The 16,320-nt window shown below is 54.2% G+C and overlaps 6 protein-coding genes across 6 annotated transcripts; 3 read left to right on the top strand and 3 right to left on the bottom strand.

The window, feature by feature from the left end:
• Positions 1-269: 269 nt before the first annotated feature.
• On the top strand, positions 270-3,119 carry JCM15063_006342 (uncharacterized protein; the record flags this gene model as incomplete). The annotated part of the gene is made up of 9 exons (XM_076680359.1): positions 270-1,323; positions 1,402-1,474; positions 1,544-1,693; positions 1,752-1,842; positions 1,909-2,123; positions 2,190-2,367; positions 2,434-2,532; positions 2,620-2,836; positions 2,920-3,119. 9 exons carry the CDS (start codon positions 270-272, stop codon positions 3,117-3,119), a joined length of 2,277 nt encoding a protein of 758 aa, XP_076532538.1.
• Positions 3,120-3,368: 249 nt separating this feature from the next.
• On the bottom strand, positions 3,369-4,651 carry BMT6 (25S rRNA (uracil2843-N3)-methyltransferase; the record flags this gene model as incomplete). Its single annotated transcript, XM_076680358.1, has 2 exons — positions 3,369-4,551; positions 4,614-4,651. 2 exons carry the CDS (start codon positions 4,649-4,651, stop codon positions 3,369-3,371), a joined length of 1,221 nt encoding a protein of 406 aa, XP_076532537.1.
• A 957-nt stretch (positions 4,652-5,608) lies between these two features.
• Positions 5,609-7,670, bottom strand: JCM15063_006340 (uncharacterized protein; the record flags this gene model as incomplete). Its single annotated transcript, XM_076680357.1, has 6 exons — positions 5,609-6,086; positions 6,168-6,640; positions 6,721-6,919; positions 6,985-7,289; positions 7,351-7,545; positions 7,620-7,670. The coding sequence occupies 6 exons, from the start codon at positions 7,668-7,670 to the stop codon at positions 5,609-5,611; spliced, it is 1,701 nt and encodes a 566-aa protein (XP_076532536.1).
• Positions 7,671-8,019: 349 nt separating this feature from the next.
• On the bottom strand, positions 8,020-9,318 carry JCM15063_006339 (uncharacterized protein; the record flags this gene model as incomplete). The annotated part of the gene is made up of 3 exons (XM_076680356.1): positions 8,020-8,946; positions 9,027-9,185; positions 9,256-9,318. The coding sequence occupies 3 exons, from the start codon at positions 9,316-9,318 to the stop codon at positions 8,020-8,022; spliced, it is 1,149 nt and encodes a 382-aa protein (XP_076532535.1).
• A 224-nt stretch (positions 9,319-9,542) lies between these two features.
• Positions 9,543-13,496, top strand: JCM15063_006338 (uncharacterized protein; the record flags this gene model as incomplete). Its single annotated transcript, XM_076680355.1, has 5 exons — positions 9,543-9,638; positions 9,775-11,103; positions 11,189-12,141; positions 12,212-12,626; positions 12,720-13,496. The coding sequence occupies 5 exons, from the start codon at positions 9,543-9,545 to the stop codon at positions 13,494-13,496; spliced, it is 3,570 nt and encodes a 1,189-aa protein (XP_076532534.1).
• Positions 13,497-13,823: 327 nt separating this feature from the next.
• SNF4 (AMP-activated serine/threonine-protein kinase regulatory subunit SNF4) lies at positions 13,824-16,083 on the top strand (the record flags this gene model as incomplete). The annotated part of the gene is made up of 7 exons (XM_076680354.1): positions 13,824-14,107; positions 14,180-14,241; positions 14,319-14,480; positions 14,548-14,747; positions 14,817-15,344; positions 15,408-15,717; positions 15,803-16,083. 7 exons carry the CDS (start codon positions 13,824-13,826, stop codon positions 16,081-16,083), a joined length of 1,827 nt encoding a protein of 608 aa, XP_076532533.1.
• Between the last annotated feature and the right edge of the window lie 237 nt (positions 16,084-16,320).

Raw genomic sequence — 16,320 nt, 5'->3', positions numbered from 1 at the left:
TTGATTCAGGGCGATCGAGTGCGATGCTGGCGGGGAAAGAGGCGAGTCGATGCGGCCGAGAGAAGCAGCACCTGAACTTCGCGCCGGTTCCATCATTTTCTGTTGTTTCTGAAAATCGTCAAGACGCGAGCTCCTGCTTCATCAAATCACCGTCATTTGTTCCTGTCGTGCCAGGCGCCCTCTACAAAAAGGAAGAAAAGGTTGCTTTCAATTAAGACGGCTGTAATTTCGTGAGCCAATTCGACCGGCTACCTCTGTCACCGATCGAGATGGGCAGACGCAAGACCGGTGGCACCAAATCGGGCACGACCACTCCGAACACGAGCTCGCCCAGCAAGAACAGCGTGCGCGAGGACGATCGCCTCACGTCTCCGCCTTCTTCGCCCACTCTGTCCGCAACGCACGACCAGGACGACCCGGGCACAGAAACCGAGACGGAAGGCGAGGATTCGTTCGAGGATGCAGACGCAGATGCAGACGCAGACGCCACTAGCACAGCAGCGACGACAGGAGAGGACGGCGAAGCGCTCGACCAGGTGGAGGTGGAGCCTCATCCCGTCACGGCGACTACTGATCACTCGCACGACTCGAATGCCGCCTCCGGTTCGATCCCAGTAGAGGACGACGACCGAGATCATGAGGGGCCTTCGACGCCTACCCGCTCGAGGTCCCCCACTTCGTCCGAATCACAACCAGCAACCGCACCTGCGTTCAACATCGCGCGCGGCGAATCGTCTGACATCTTGTCCCCATTACATCCACCTTCGACCTCGTCGTACGAGAAACCGAAACGACCGTTCTCGCTCTCTTCCGAACCAGACACTCCTACATACGCCGCAACGCCCCTCACGCCGTCCCCAAAGAAAAAGTCCACCGCATCCGTCGCCTCGCCTGGGGGCATTCCGATCAGTCCAAGCTTGACCCAACAAGTGTGGAGGAACAGCATGGGTCTTCCTCCTTCGCCGGTCACTGCTCCCTCTGGTCACATCATGAATGGCAAATCTCCGATGGGGCTCGTCGACGTCAACCTGACTGCCGCTGACGAGCACGAGCCAAGATCCCGTGTGTCAACCACACTCAGCTACGACCACCGCACGCACTCGGACGACAACCACAACTCTGAAGCTGAAGACTCGATTGCGAATTCTCCGACGAACGGCACGTTCAAATCGGAAGCGATCACAGCAGCATTTGCAAGAGTGCGGGAAGAATCCGAACAAGCTGCTGCCAACAGTCCCGACGGGAGCGACGAAGGAGAAGTCGTCGATTGGGACTTTTGGGGGCGCGTCATGAGTGATTACGAGGAAGTTGCACGAAGTCAACGTGAGAAATTTTTCCCTTCTTACCCGTTTGTAGATATTCGCTCCCCAATATGCTGACTGGTACCGATGGTTTAACCAGCTCGGGAGCTAAGTAAAGCGATTCAGAGGGGTATTCCCCAGAGTCTACGGGGGATGACCTGGCAACTCATGGCGTAAGTCCTCTGGAAATTAGCAGACAGAAAAGGTCGTCACTAACTCGATCGAAATTCTGCTCGGTACAGCGCTGCGAAAGATCCGACGCTCGAAATGGTGTACCAGGAACTCTTGGCGCAAACCTCACCACACGAGAAGTCCATCTCGAGGGACTTGTCGAGAACGTTCCCGAAACATGAATACTTCAGCGACGAAGCAGGAGTCGGTCAGGAGAATTTGTGCGCTGCCTTGCCCCTCTCCTCCGACGAGCGCAGGAGTACTGACCCACGTTCACAGGTTCAATGTCGTGAAAGCGTACTCGATGTACGACGAGGAAGTCGGATACACGCAAGGACTCCAGTTTATTGTCGGCCCTCTACTGCTCAACGTGAGCAATCGTCTAGCTGGGATTCGATCAACAGGACTTCTCGCTCACGAGTCTTTTGAAAACCAGATGCCAGATGAAGAAACTTTCTGCGTACTCGTGCGCCTGATGAAGTCGTATGATCTGCGGTCTCACTACACACCCAACATGCCTGGTCTCCAACTGCGGCTGTTTCAATTTGATCGATTAGTCGAGGAGCTCCTTCCCGGCGTGTTCCTACACATGCTGCGACAAGGCGTCAAAAGTAGCATGTACGCCTCGCAATGGTTCCTAACACTCTTTGGGTACGCTTGAGCTTTCCTTTTCTGTCTGCTCGGTCGAGACGCTCACAAAATTCGAATTCGCCGCAGATATCGATTCCCACTGGAACTCGTGTTCTCAGTGTTCGATCTCGTGTTCGCAGAAGGTGTCGAAGCCATCTTTCGATTTGCGATCGCTCTGATCAAGAGGAACGAAGATGTTCTCCTCAAACTCGAATTTGAAGATCTGATCGAATTCCTCAAGAATGGATTGTTCGAGGTTTACGCTGTAAGGACCCGCATCTCTTCTACTTATCTGAATCCGACTGATTGCGGATCGATGCTTGTCTGATAGCCTACGAAGGAGGAGAAGGAACAGAATCCAAATGCACTGTATCGAGTGCGAGATTTCGTTCGAGAAGCACTCCAGGTTCGAATCACTCCGATGATGCTCGTACGTCAAATCCAGGGTCTTTTTTCCGGGACATGCCGACCATGTCATGGTTCACATCGCTCATGCAACTTGATGGTATCGGTGTAGGACCAGTTCGGAGAAGAATGGTCGACCTTGCTCGCTGCTCAAACCGCTCACACTGCCGAACTTGACGCCCTACGGAAAACCAATCTGCAACTCAGTCTGCAGGTAAGACAACTCGAGGCGAGCTTGAGTCAGATCAACTTGGAGCATTGCGAACTGGTCAAACAAGTCGTCAAGGCGAGGTTGGAGCGGGAAGAGTTGGAGGATGAACTGGTCAAATGTCAGTTTTCCATCTCTATTACCTCAAGCCGCGCATCCGTGCGCTTCAGGAACTGACAAATAGGGTCGCGCGGCTGCATTCAGACAAGATTGCATTCGCGAATGCCGAATTCAAAGCGGCTTCGGATCGTGCTTCAATGTCGCCACTGTCGCTACGAAGACAGTCTGAATTGTCAATCTCAAGCGTGTCGTCAAGCACGTCGACGAATACGAGCAATGGAGAGTCGGCCAGGCCTGGCGCGACCGGCAAGAGAGGAAACAGTTACACTTCGTTCAACGAGTGAAAACTATTGTCTACACGACCTCGATTCACTACTCTTGATGACCTCTCTTTCCATTCTTGAACCCGTGGCCGGACCCCGATCTTCCTCTGCGATTGTTCACTATCTCTTGCTCATTTCTTGTATCAATCGTCCTCATGTCTCTCTCACTGTCCGTAATTTTCGTACTACTTGACCTACTGCTCCACAAAAGACAATCACGTCTCTCTCCCAAGTACCGCAGCTACTTGCGACCGATCACAAGCGAGGGGTTTACAATTTACGATAGTATCTCAACACGACCCTCGAGTTCTCCAGTTTGACCTTGATCCCTTTGCCACTGTCCTCGACTTCTTGGTTGTACACTTCTTCAGCACCTGGTGGCATTCGGAACCATTTCGCTTCCTCGCTCTCGACGATTTCCCATTTGCCTCCATCTCCACCTCCTGTCAACGCGTGATCGAGGAGTTGACCTAGCGGGTACGTTCGACCACTCGTACCGATTGGGATGAGTGCGAGCGAAGCAGATTCGATGATCAAGAGGTGAAGACCTCGAGGTGCTGAAGCAGTCAAAGTCGAGAGGAACCGAAGTGTCGAAACTCGAGACTGCAACAAGAGTTCGGTAATCGTGAAACAAATCGTGACGAGTTTGAGTCGAGGAGAAGACAGATCGAGTTTGAGAGGAGGTGGAGCGGAAGGACTCGAGGTGGTAGAGGAAGGTTCGGTGGTAGAGTATGCCGAGAGGAGGTCGCCTTCGACGAAATCGACTTGCAGAGTGTCTCGAGTCAATGTCGGCCATTCTGTTTGCATCCCTTGGTCCATCTTGTGTACCAACGTTCCCCAACTGCCTTGATCGATCGCTTGAATCCGAATCTTGGGCCGTGTTGGTGCCAGTTCCGAACGGGTGCTGTTGCCCAGAATGCATCCTAACGCGACGAGTTCTGCCCCTGCCCCTGCTCCAACCATAATCACGTCGTTGACCTGACTTGTTTCCGACTGTATTGTGGTCGCTGTCGAGAGGGACTTGGATGCTTTTTCTTCCCTCTTCCTTCGCTGTTCCGAAACTTCCCGCGTATCGTCATCAACGATATCGGTTTCAGGCTGTCTGTATCCCAGTAAGCTCGCGATTCGTAGTTCTTTGAACGCTCGCTCGTACAGGACCGCTCTCGCGGGGGTCCAACGCGCAAAATACACTTCTCGCCATCGTTCTCCTTCTTCTCCCACAGTTCCAAACGCTTGCAGGTACTCCTTGTTGTACAAGAGAGATTTGACATGTTGCAATGTCGGCGTAAACTGATTCGAACGACGTAGCGTCGAAGTCAAGTGCGAGAGTACAGTCAAGAGCGAACGCGTCGATGGATCTAAGGTTGATGTTGCGTTCGTTGGTGAAGAAGATGTAGATGATTTCGCTCGTGCGGTTGGTAGTGATCTGGATCGAGGTGCCGAATCGTCTCGACTGTGAAGAGATCTAGATCAGAAAGATTTCCCGCCTTGCAGTCGACCAGAACCTGGACTCACATTGCCAGTTGCTTGAAGGTATTGTTGAGCTGAACCATTTGGACCAAGCTTGCAGTTGACTCGAAGCAAGCCGCGATAGAGCAGAGTCGACGCAAAGTTGAACGATCGTTGAGGCGGTGAGACCTTGAGATCACACGCTCGGGAACCCCCCCTGGACTTGTCTCAGCTCGGTTTGATCCTCATTCCAGGAACGCTCACTTTGCTGTTTCCGAGTAGCGCCGCAGGTACTCTTGAATCAAATGCATTCCATCAGCGAGGCAAAGGAGGCAACACCATGTCGGTCGACACTCTCGCGCAACGAATTCATTCGATTGCGAGCCGAATGCTCGAAAGTTGACCCGTTCCGGAAGAGCAAGCGATTACAAGATGCTCTCGGCTAGCCGCTGGAGTACGCGTGGACTGATAGTACTGCCATCAAAGGCTGCTTGAACATTTTGTAGACGTCGCTGAGGATTGCGAGACTCATTTCGTCTCTCCGAAAGGGTTGATATTCTTAATCCCGCATCCGCATCCGATGCGATAAGAAAATTCGAAGGGTAGCAAGGGAAGGGCACAGTGAAGGTAATACGCGGGCCTTTGGGAGCGGAACAAGAAAGAAATGCAAGTCAAAGCTTTCCTCAGTGGCACCACCTGAAGCGTGTTAAGACTTGTGTCATCTCTACGAGCCGAGGAGAGATATCGAATGCTAGCAGCGCCGGAAGAAGCGCGACTTTGTCGGGAAATACAGATCCTCGCAAGAAAAATAGAAGGTAGAGGAAATTTGCACTAGCCTCGACGTTTGTCCACTGAGCTATTCGGTCAGGCCGCGTGATAATCGCAAGTACCTGTCGTTGGTGTTGAGACGTGTTGAGATTGCTACAAGTAAGCCGACTACAGTGTTGCTTCCTCTCAAGGATACCAGAAGTTGCTGCATGCTGCAATCCGGACAAGGACGTAATATGGTTGTCAAATCCTCCTTCTACCAGAGAAGGGAAACCAGTAAGACGTGTCAAGAACTATTCTGTTCCAAGCACAGCACTCGCAGTGACCCAGTCTTCAAGTGGCTCATCCATTACGACCTCTGCCCAAGAAGGCGGTCCCTCGCCCCCTTCAGATTGTCCTGCTCGAACTGAATGATGTGTATCGCCGACGCCGCGATCATCTGATTCGTATGCAGGCGGATCATTTTGCGACGATGATCCGACCAGGGACACCGCATTCGATTCTTGCTTCTCAGGTCGAACGGATACGTCCTCACTCGAGGTGCCTGTGGCGGGCGGTTCGTAGGCTGGCAAATCATCCTGGGTATGCCTCGCTGTTGAAGCTCCGGCTCCTCCAGTCACAGGAGCTCCGATTTTGCCTGGTACCGTCAATTCGGTTCCACATATCGTGCTGATTTCGTGAGCTTCTAAATCGAGTGGCAAGTTTGTCGATTTGAGCGTTACGCAGGAATCGGCATCTGTACCGAATTGGAACGTTGCAGTTAGATCGTATCTAGTCATCTCGATGGAAAATCAGGAGACTCGTTATACTGCTGACAGAGAGATGATTGCCGAGACGAAAGTGAGTGCGCACCGAATTTCGAGTTGACATGTCCTGATCGAGATGAAACGTTCCTCCTCATACTCCTCGCCTGGTATTTCCTTCGGCAACACGGCTTGTAGTTCTCGGGCGAACCTGAGTTCGACTTGCCGCTCTTCGTCAAGAACGTATCCGTCCTCGACTACGACTTCGGGGCACCCATCGAAGGTGCCGAGACTAGTCGCGTGCCTGTTTTCGATCCCAATCGGGTTCACGTGCGTCGGGTCCAGGTGCACGAGCGGGATATTCTTTCGAAAGCATCGGATGGATCGAGTGGTAGGATCCGAGATCGTTGAAACACTTTTCTCGAGGACAAAGTGAACATAGCAGGAAGCGAGCATGACGTTCGTAGAGACGAGAGGTAGTAAATCAGGTGAATGTCGACCCAGAGGAGCAACGAGAGTATATCTGAAACTCGGAACAATCCGATTCTGCCACATTCGACGACTCGTAATTTCTAGCTTGAGCTGTGAATAGCCGTGATCATCGAGCATGTCTCAGCGTCGATGTTCTCTGGTTCGGAATTGAGAGACGAATCTGAATGTACCTCGACATCTTTGAACGAAGTGGTCAATCCGATTTCTTCGGAAGAGGGGAGAGCGACACGGGTGACCCGTTGTCGCCCTTCGAGGAACTCTTCTGAAATGGGCTGGGTCTTGAAATGCTCTGGAAAAGCAAGCGGCGGCGGGTGAGGTATCCGAGGATCAAAGACCGGTCTAGTCTCAACCCTGAACGGGATGTGGAACCTACCCAGAAGAGAAAGCATGTTGGTTGAGTACCAATACGGAGTAAAGAATGCGGAAAACCTTACCTCTCAGTCACGGCTTTGTGTCGGAACGAGCTCCATTTCCCTTTGCCCTTCTTGTCCTTGTTGCGAATCACCTTTGCCACAATCTCGAGCTGATACACGATCCGTTTGAAGTTCGAGTCGTAACTGGGCGGTATCGGAAGGCGGGTAGCGAGTCCAAATCCTTTCTCGAACGCACACATGCACGTGTGTTCTAGTGGCAACTTGAGTTCGATCTCGGTCGGTTCATGAGACTGGACCAGCCTTTCGAGAAGCGAACCGCTCAAGGTGTGACGAGCAGAGACGAATTCATGCCTCAAAGTCGATTCCTACTCACACGTCAACGAGGGACTAGGGCTGTCTTCGCGATCGGAGATTCACGTTGCTTACAGATGTCAACTCGCTGTACCCGACGATCCTCACTTCGACTCCGTCGAGGTGTACATCGGGTGTGGGCGCGAGCGCGAGTCCAAGGGTGATATTGTCTCCCGGTGCGAGCGCGGTTCGCGACAAAGCTGGCTCGACAGTCAAGGACCAGTCCAGGCTGAGGTCATCACACGAATTCGTGATCGATTCATCTTGAGTCTGCACTCGGAAGCAGACCAAAGATTTGGTTCGGGGGTAAGGAGGAGCAGTGCAAGCGTCGAGAGGGAACTCACGGCATCATTGCTGGCTCGTTCGGATTTGAGACTGTTCGAAATTACACCCATGTTGGTAGGTAGTCGCAGAGGCCAGAGGTATGCCCGATTCAGCACAATGTGATCCGAGGTTTGAGCAAGGCTCGACGTTTGCTGGTCTCGGCACGGCTGCCAGTTGGTCGAATAGAGCAATCGAGGTGTAACACAACTTGCAAGCGAGTAGTCGAGGTTTGACAGGTCAACCTGTTGACGTTCAGAAGAGATCGAGAGAAGAGCAACGGGGAACGGAGTGCCGGGTCAACCCCCACTTGGTAAGTGGGGGGAAAGCACATTTTCTGTCGAAGCTCGAAGAGGTAATACTTGTGTGACACAATGAAGTAGAACAAGTCACGGCTTATAACGTGCTTCTGGCGTTTCAGATTCATCCTCCGAGACTTTTCAATAAATCTTCTAGGTTCTGTTCACTCATGACCATCCCGTCTTGAACGCCAGCCGTCGTCGCGAAATCAAACCCGTTCGACGCTCCCGTTGCACCAGTTCCCGCCAACGTTGAGAAATCGATCCCTTCGAGTCCTTCGATTCCACTGAAATCAAAACCAGTCATGTTCGCTTGTCCTTGCCCCGCAGTCGATCCGGGCGCGATCGCAGTCGCAGTCGGAGCCGTAGACGAGCTCGTACTTCCCGCGGTACCAGTTGACAAGTTCGTAGATGCCGATGGCACAGGTGCGAGTGCGTTGAGTGCAGAAAAATCGATTCCGCTGAGGTCAAAGTTGGCAATCCCTCCTGCAGATTGAGTGTTGTCGGAACCCGTTGCAAGGAGAGCGGCGATCGCATCGGCGGTCGATTGGTCTCCTCCGATGTTGCCACTTGTACCCTCGGAGGCAGGAGCGGTAGTTGAAGTGGAGGATTCGAGGAACGAGGTGGGATCGAATGCGGGCATGTTGAGCGAGTTCAACAAGGCGTTGAGATCGTCCGTCGCGGGTGCGGGTGCGGACGGCGCCGCTGCCGATACAGCCGTCGTCTCCGATGCGGGAACGCTCGCGAGGGCTAGCGCCGAGGTGGCATTCGGAGGTGGTGTCGGAGACAGGGTCAAGTCGAGCTCAATCGGTTGCCCTGGATTCGAATCTTTGGCCGGCACTGCATCGTCGTCTTCGTCGAGCGTGATGGTCTCGGTCTCGGTGACTCCGGTATTTCCAGAAGACGGCTGAGGCAACGCTGAAGGGATCGGTTCGACGGCAAAGCTGACGGGTTGCGATTCAGACGAAGCTTGTGGCGGTTGCGATGTTTCGAGGGTAGGCGGCTGTGAGGCTTTACGAGCATCTCGCTCGAGAGTGGCGATTGCACGGGTCTGTTCAGGGCGAGCTCGAGAACAAACGATGAGTTTCCGAAGAGATTGCGGCAGAATCTGAGAGCACAACGCGGACGCACGACTCGGAGCTCTAGATCGCGGCAGACCTGATCAAACTTGTCCATCTCGTGCGTGAGCGAGTGTATCATCGAGCGTGGTACGCGGCCATACTGAGTCGCGCCGTGTTGCTGCAGATGAGCTTTGAACGCGAGGATGCGCGACAACTCGAGGCGAGTAGACTGAGAAAGCACTGGTCAGTTCCATGTTGGCTCGATCTATGTTTGGGGGAAAGCAGGTGCGGGTACGCACCTTGTACGATAGCTCGAGCGAGTCGCGCACGTTGCGTACAGTTGACGACGGTTTGGTCGCCATGTGCATGCAGTCCTTTCGAAACAAAGCTCGAAGCTAGATCAGAGTCGCGTAGACGGACCCGGTACCCGAGGCGAACAGATGAGACGAAGCCGCAGCGTCATGTTGATGCAATTAATCCTCGCTTCTCCCTCTCGGCCAAGGCATCGACCTAGACTCGAAGTGCCCGTCTAGCAGCTGCTCAGGACCAGCAGCTCGAGGCAAGGGTCCATCAGCGGAGGGTGCGAATGGCTCCACGCCTGACCCGGTCCGACTCCGCGACGAGTGCATGGCTCGTGCCGACCCGTGCATCTCCACTCGAAGATCCACTCGAGCATGACCAGGTTAGTCATTACCATATCTCTCATCCCGATCCTCTGTTCGTCCCGTAGCTAACCGAGTTGCGGCTGTATTTTCGTTCGCTCATGCTCCCCCACACTTCGCATGCTTCTCTCGCATCCGGACAACGCCCGAGCACAGCGACGACTGCGGCACTTGCACACAGTGATGATCCGCAACCTGACCCTCGATCCCGCTCTCGACTCGCTCTTCGCTCGCCCAACATCCCTTCCAAGTCTTGCCGACACTCCATCTTGCGCGCAGTTCGATCCATTCGAGCCTAATGGTACCGAGACGATTGTCTCTCTGACTGGTAACGGCAAAGAGCCGATTGAGTGCAACGCGAGGAGGCGACCACGCGCGACGAGTAACGCCCCTGGGCACAGCAACGAAGAGCTTCGACACGAGCAGCCGCCCTCATCACCGACCTCACCACGTTCGCGAGCTCCTTCGTCGAGCTTGACTCGTATCCGACGGTCAGACTCGGTCGGACATTTGCTCTCGCCTGCACAGCAAATTTCGGAAGAGGGAGAAGCGCAAGATGGCTTCCCGTTCCCTCTGCCGACTCCAGCACAAGAACTCGCCTCTTCGACGATTTTGGCGGGGACGAGTTCTACTTCGTGGCGAGCTCGCTCGACTTCGCGAGCGTCGACTCATTCGAATGGCACGATCGGTTCGACCACGTCGACCATTCGACAGGCACCCCGATTACCTCCTGCGCCGTCACCGTCGTCTGCAGCCGAACTTTCGCATCGCTCCCAAAGATCTCCCACGTCAGCACTGTTTGCCCAGAGGGAAACCAAGCGACGTGCAGAAGCGCTCCGACGACGCTTACTTGACAGTTTCATCTCGATCGAAATCGTCTCTACTCCTGCCCCACCCAGCGAAGTCAACGCGCCTCCGCCTCCTTCGAGTCGATCTAGAGGCAACACGATCAGTTCTTCTTCGGCACTCGGCGGTTCCACCACTCCGGGGATCAAGCGCAGTGATTCTTCGAGCTCGATCAAATCGGTCGCTCGCAGGAACCTCCGCCGGAGACGCACTGTGTCTACGACTTTTGTCACGACGAAGAATGTCTCGGAGCGAATTCCGGAACCAACTTCGACTCGACCCGTTTACGTTTCTCGCCCGGCATTCGAACAGGTCAATCCGACTTTTACCATTGACCCGTCAGACATGTTGATTCCCACGTCTTCTTCGCCGCTCGACGATGAAACCACACGTGTACAGTTTCTCGACGATTCTGTCATTGGATCGTGGGAGGGTTGGAGAGAGGGTACGATCCGGGTCAAAGTGTTTGCGAGGTCGAGACAGACTGAACGCGAACGCGAAGTCGAGAAGAAGAGTCAAGCGGCGAAAGGCAAAGGGAAAGAAAAGAGTGCCGGCATCGCACAAGATGAAGGGAGAGGGTTCAAATTGGTCACTGAATGGCAAGTCGACTTGTCGTCACTCGTCAGTCTCGGTCGCAACGTAAGTGAACTCAATTCCTCTCGAGACTCCAACATGTGAGACTGATTCCGAGGTACTCTCTTGCCCTCGGGTTTCTCTCTTCAAGCCCGAAATTTTCCCGGACCTTCCTCCAAACACGATCCTGTTTGCGTTCTCGGTCCCTTCGTCTCCGTTCTCGTTCTCTTCCTCTTCGAGTGCTGCGAGTACTTCTGCGAGCACGCCCGCAACCGAGATCGAATACTTTACGGCTCCATTCGACCTCTTGTTCCGATCGACCTTCGCTCCCGGTCCTCGTCCTCGTCCTCATCCACGAGATCGATTCAGGTCCTCAAACTCGTACCTCGGGTACGGACGCGCGAGCTGGTCGGACGACGAAGGCAACATGTGTTGCAGTTGCTCTTCATCAGATGATGAAGCGACGACGACGCTCGAAGGATATGATTCGGAAGGACCGATCGCAACTACGTTTGGATCGGAAAGTAGTGACACGTGTTCAGATCCCGGTAGTCGATCGAGAAGCGGAACCACGTTCTCCTCTTCGTCCTCCTGGGGCAGAACGCACCGCCGACGGATACAAAGACCGACGAGTCGTGGGAGTCATGGACCAGTCACAACAGGATCTCGCAGCAGCAGGAAAGAGAGGGTCAGGCTTCAAGAGGAGAGACGCAAAAAAGTTGAATTCGTCGAGAGGAGTAGAAGGGAAACGAGGATGGTCGAGCTGGCGCCACTCGACGTCGTTGAACGATTGTGGAACGGTGAGCAGGAACTCGACAAGCTGAGACGAGAGAGGATTCAGGTCCAGGAACGGCTCGTACCTCTCGTGACGGAAGGAGGGGTCGAGGCGGGAATCAGGGAGAGAGACGACAGACGTGATCGAGTTGGAGATCTTGAAGCCGTGGGAGAGGCAGTTCGGGAAGAAGCCAAAGACCTTGAGCGACTACTCGAGACGAAACGAGGAGCTCTCGAAGCGAGGAAGGAACGATTGCGCAAGGTCCGAGCAATGGACCAGCAGAATCGACAAGCTTTGCTCCACCTTGAAAGCGAGCTGAGCGAGCACAGGTGAGCCTTGTTTTCCCCCGTATCGACGTCCTACGTATTCTAACTTTTTCGATATCGTCCGAGTTCGCAGTCGTACAAATTCGTCTTTGCAAGCACAAATCTCAACACGCACGCAGCACGTCGTCACTCTCCTGTCTCACCTGTATCCTATCGAACCCGTCTTGCCGACCCTGTCGAATCCTTCACCTTCGCCACTCTTGTTCTCGATCCACTCGCTCGCGCTACCAAACTCGACGTACCCTGCGTCCTGCTCGGACGAGGTGTTGTCGTCGGCGCTCGGGTACGCCGCACACTTGACGCTGCTGTTGGCAGCGTACCTGCGCGTACCTCTGTGTTACCCGATCATCTGGCGTGGAAGCAGGAGTGTGGTCAAGGACGAGATCAGCATGATGAGAGGGCCTCGAGCGTTCCCTTTGTACGGCAAAGGAGTCGATCAGTACCGGTTCGACTATGGCGTTTTTTTGCTCAACAAGAACATTGAACAAGTGAGCCTAGCTCGAAGAATTTACTGCTCGCTCTCGACGAGGGTATGATACAAGCTAATACGAGCAATCCGTGGTTTCCCTCTGTGGTGTTAGCTGATGTACAGTCGGGGTTTGACGGTGCTCGATTTGCGCAACACGCTACCCAACCTCAAAACGCTCGTATTGAGTCTCTCGTTTGGAGAATGGACGGAAGAATACACTCGAGCTTCTTTGAGACCTGCAAGTCCTTTCGGACAAGTTCCAATCGAGGAATACGACTTGGTCGATCGAGAAGAAGAAGCACAACAAGAGGAAGGACAACGAGGTACCGGAGCAAGTCAGTCAGAGCCAAGCACGATTCCGGAAAGCTCGATTGAGTCGCTACCGCCGCGAGAGGAACATGGAGTCGAGGAAGAGGACGAGACGAGCTGTACCCGATCAAGGTCTTCATCGATGGCTTCATCCTCGACCATCCGCATCTTGCCCACATCCCGACCCTCGTCTCCACCGCCAACGTCTTCGTCGGCTGCCTGTGTCGCAACGACAGCTCGTACAAAATCACAACGCTCCTCCTCGAGAGATTCGAAAGCTTCGACCTCGACTTTGACTGCGACGAAACGATCGACTGGGGGAAATACGATCGAGAAACCTTTGGTGGCGACTCGCGAAGTGACGGCGAAAGGAGGCATCGATGGGTCCAAACCCGTGAACCGAACTCGGAATCGTACAGGGTCAGGCGGTTCTGCTGCTGCTGGGGGAGGAGGGTATGGCAGTCGGTTTGCAAACTCGGTGTGGGCTGCAGTTGCGGGCAAAGCGGGAGATCGAGATCATTCGAGTCACTCTGCGTATCGAAATGGAGATGCGGTCGCATCGACCAGTCGGGAGGAATAGGCCACGGCAATCTCGCGCGCGGGTTTCCGCGAAGGAGATACCCATCCTGGTCATGTTGTCCTTGTTGTTTGCATTACTGTCCAAAGATGTGCAACCATGACGGAACTGTGCGTGTTGAATTGAAAATGAAGCGAACGGTGCGCTCTCGTCTGCCGTCCGAGACGCCAAGTGGGATCTTCGCTCGTTCCGCATTCGGCCTCGCCTGCCTCGCCCCACATTCTCGCTACCCTCGCCCCAACTCGCTCGAACCTTGTACTCTGCCTGAGTGCCCATTGGCCTGATTCACAAAGCGGGGAGGGCGTTTCATCGGATTGACCGATCCATATCATGGACATCCCGTCGGCGTACAACTCGCCTGCTCACTCGCATCCACCGACTCCGCTCGCATCGCAGCCAGGCACGGCAGACCCATCTCCATCGACGTCGGTGTCGGTATCGACTTCGCTCGCGAATCGCACCCCGTCGTCATTTAACCCCCACGCCTTGCGTCTCTCTTCCAAACGGAGAGCGCCTGCGAGTGGCTTGTCAGACCGAACTACAAGGGCCCTCGATGGCATCCGCTCGTTCCTCGGCAGCAAGAGCTGTTACGACATCTTGCCCGAGAGTTTCAGGTTCGGCTCCCTCGTTTCTGATATTCCCCGTCCGCAACGGCAAACGTGCTGATTCCCCTTCGCTGGGCCCAGATTGATCGTATTGGACAACAAACTTGCCATCACCAAGAGTCTGCAGGCGCTGGTCACAAATGGCGAGTCTCACCCCTCTCTCTCTCTGTGCATGAGGTGGATCGCTGACTCGCTTCCAATTCGACCGCACTCGGTTCAGGCGTCGTGTCTGCTCCCTTGTACGACTCGACCACGCAACGCTTCGCCGGCATGTTCACCCTAGCCGATGTCGTGCACCTGATCCAATACTACTACCTGACCGCAAACGAATACGACAACGTCGTCGCTGAAGTCGAGGCGTTCCAGCTAGGCAGCCTGCGGAGTCAGTCTCGCGCAGGAATTTCTTCTTTCCGTTCTCGGAATTGACTCGTTCGCCGTCGTGTCAACAGAAATCGAACAGGCGATCGATGTGCCCCCGCCTCCCACAATATCAGTTCATCCGGATCAACCCTTGTCAGATGCATGCGCCGCACTCGTGCGGACCCACGCGAGGCGATTGCCCTTGGTCGACAAGGATGACCAGACCGGCAAAGAAACCATCGTGAGCGTGTTGACCCAGTATCGGGTGCTCAAGTTCATCGCGATCAACGTGCGTTCTCCTACTGCCATCATGCGCGCTATCTTGGATCATGGTTTGACACGATTTGTGTGGTCTCAGTGTGCACACGATTGTGCAAGATTGGATCAATCGATTGGATCGCTGGGTATTGGTACCTACGCGGCATGGTACGAACCACCTCCGCATCCGAGCCCGACTCAGTCGCCAGAACCCATGTCGCCGCTCTCTCCTACCTCGGACACTGCCGCTCCAGAGACTGTCTTGGCACGTTCCGATTCCGGCCCTTCTCCTTCCACCTCGACTCCGCTGTCTCGACAGTCATCCGTCAGAGATGATTCATCTGCAAACGAGCAGCAATCACGGTCAGAGTCCTCTGGGGCCGATACACCTACTACCGCTCGCCAACCCGAATTCACCCCAGCAGCAGCACAAGGCGTCTACGATCAACATCCAGAAGCTCCCCCTGGAATGGGCGTTTCGGATCGATTCTTCCCGCTTTCGACTGCGACGATGAAGACGAGCGTGTTTGATGTCGTGCACATCTTCTCTGAGCGAGGGATCAGTGCCGTACCGATCGTCGATGAGGACGGGATCGTGCTCAACATGTATGAGACGGTCGACATTGTCGTGAGTTCTCTTTCACTACTCACTTTCAATCTAGGAGTGCTCACCATAGGTAACGTGTAACAGGATCTCGTACGACAAAACGCGTACCAAGTGCTCGATTCGACCATCGAGGACGCGATCAACCAGCGTTCCCCCGATTTCACTGGAGTCATGACTTGCACTCCCGCCGATACACTCTCTTCCGTCCTCACATACGTGCGCGAACGACGATGCCATCGATTCGTGATAGTCGAACCGGCAGACGTCCCTGCGGGAGTTGATGGTCGACCGGCACGCAAAAAGGGTAGTTTGGTCGGAATCCTCAGTTTGAGCGACATGTTGCGGTTCTTGGTACATCACGAAGATCTGAAAGGACTCGAAATCCCAGGACTAGGTCAGTCTTTCGAATTCCCAGATTTTCGAGCTCTTTGCGCATGAGCGAACGAGTTGGGCTGACGAAAGTCGGTGTTTTGCATCAGGTGTACACGGACTGCGAGGAGTGACAAATCCGGCTCGAGCACAAGATCATCGAAATTCGGCGGTTGAAACCGACGTCGATCTCACCGATGCTGCTTCTTCTGCCGGAGGTTCGAAAATGGGTTCGAGAAGAGGATCCGAAGCGACCGTTGATTCAAGTTTCAGCATCGACGGGATCGGAACCGGAACAGGTTCAAGCTTGGTCGCACAACCGAGCGCGAGCGTTCCGGGTCCGAACGAGGGAGGACTCGAAGATGTGATTGAAGGTCAAGCGGTTCCGTGATCTCTCGACATCTTCCTCTCTCGCTCGCTCCCTTGCACATGACTCTCGAGAGAGTCACAAAGCTCAATGCGTCATTCTCTCCAATCGCTGCTGAAAGCAACGAAAAAATCTTCCTTTCCTTGCCTCTCCAACCATTTAGACGGTCTCCCTAAAGTTTCTTTTCTTTCTCTCGTATCGATCGGATCCCTCTCTCTCCTCCTTTTCTGGTTCACCTTTGACATGACTTGTATGCGTAGG

Source organism: Sporobolomyces koalae, assembly GCF_050403365.1.
Source record: "Sporobolomyces koalae JCM15063 DNA, S_koalae_JCM15063T_v1_ctg36, whole genome shotgun sequence".
Taxonomy (NCBI): Eukaryota; Fungi; Basidiomycota; class Microbotryomycetes; order Sporidiobolales; family Sporidiobolaceae; genus Sporobolomyces; species Sporobolomyces koalae.
Note: the sequence above shows the minus strand (reverse complement) of the source record. Positions and strands in the feature narration are given on the sequence as shown.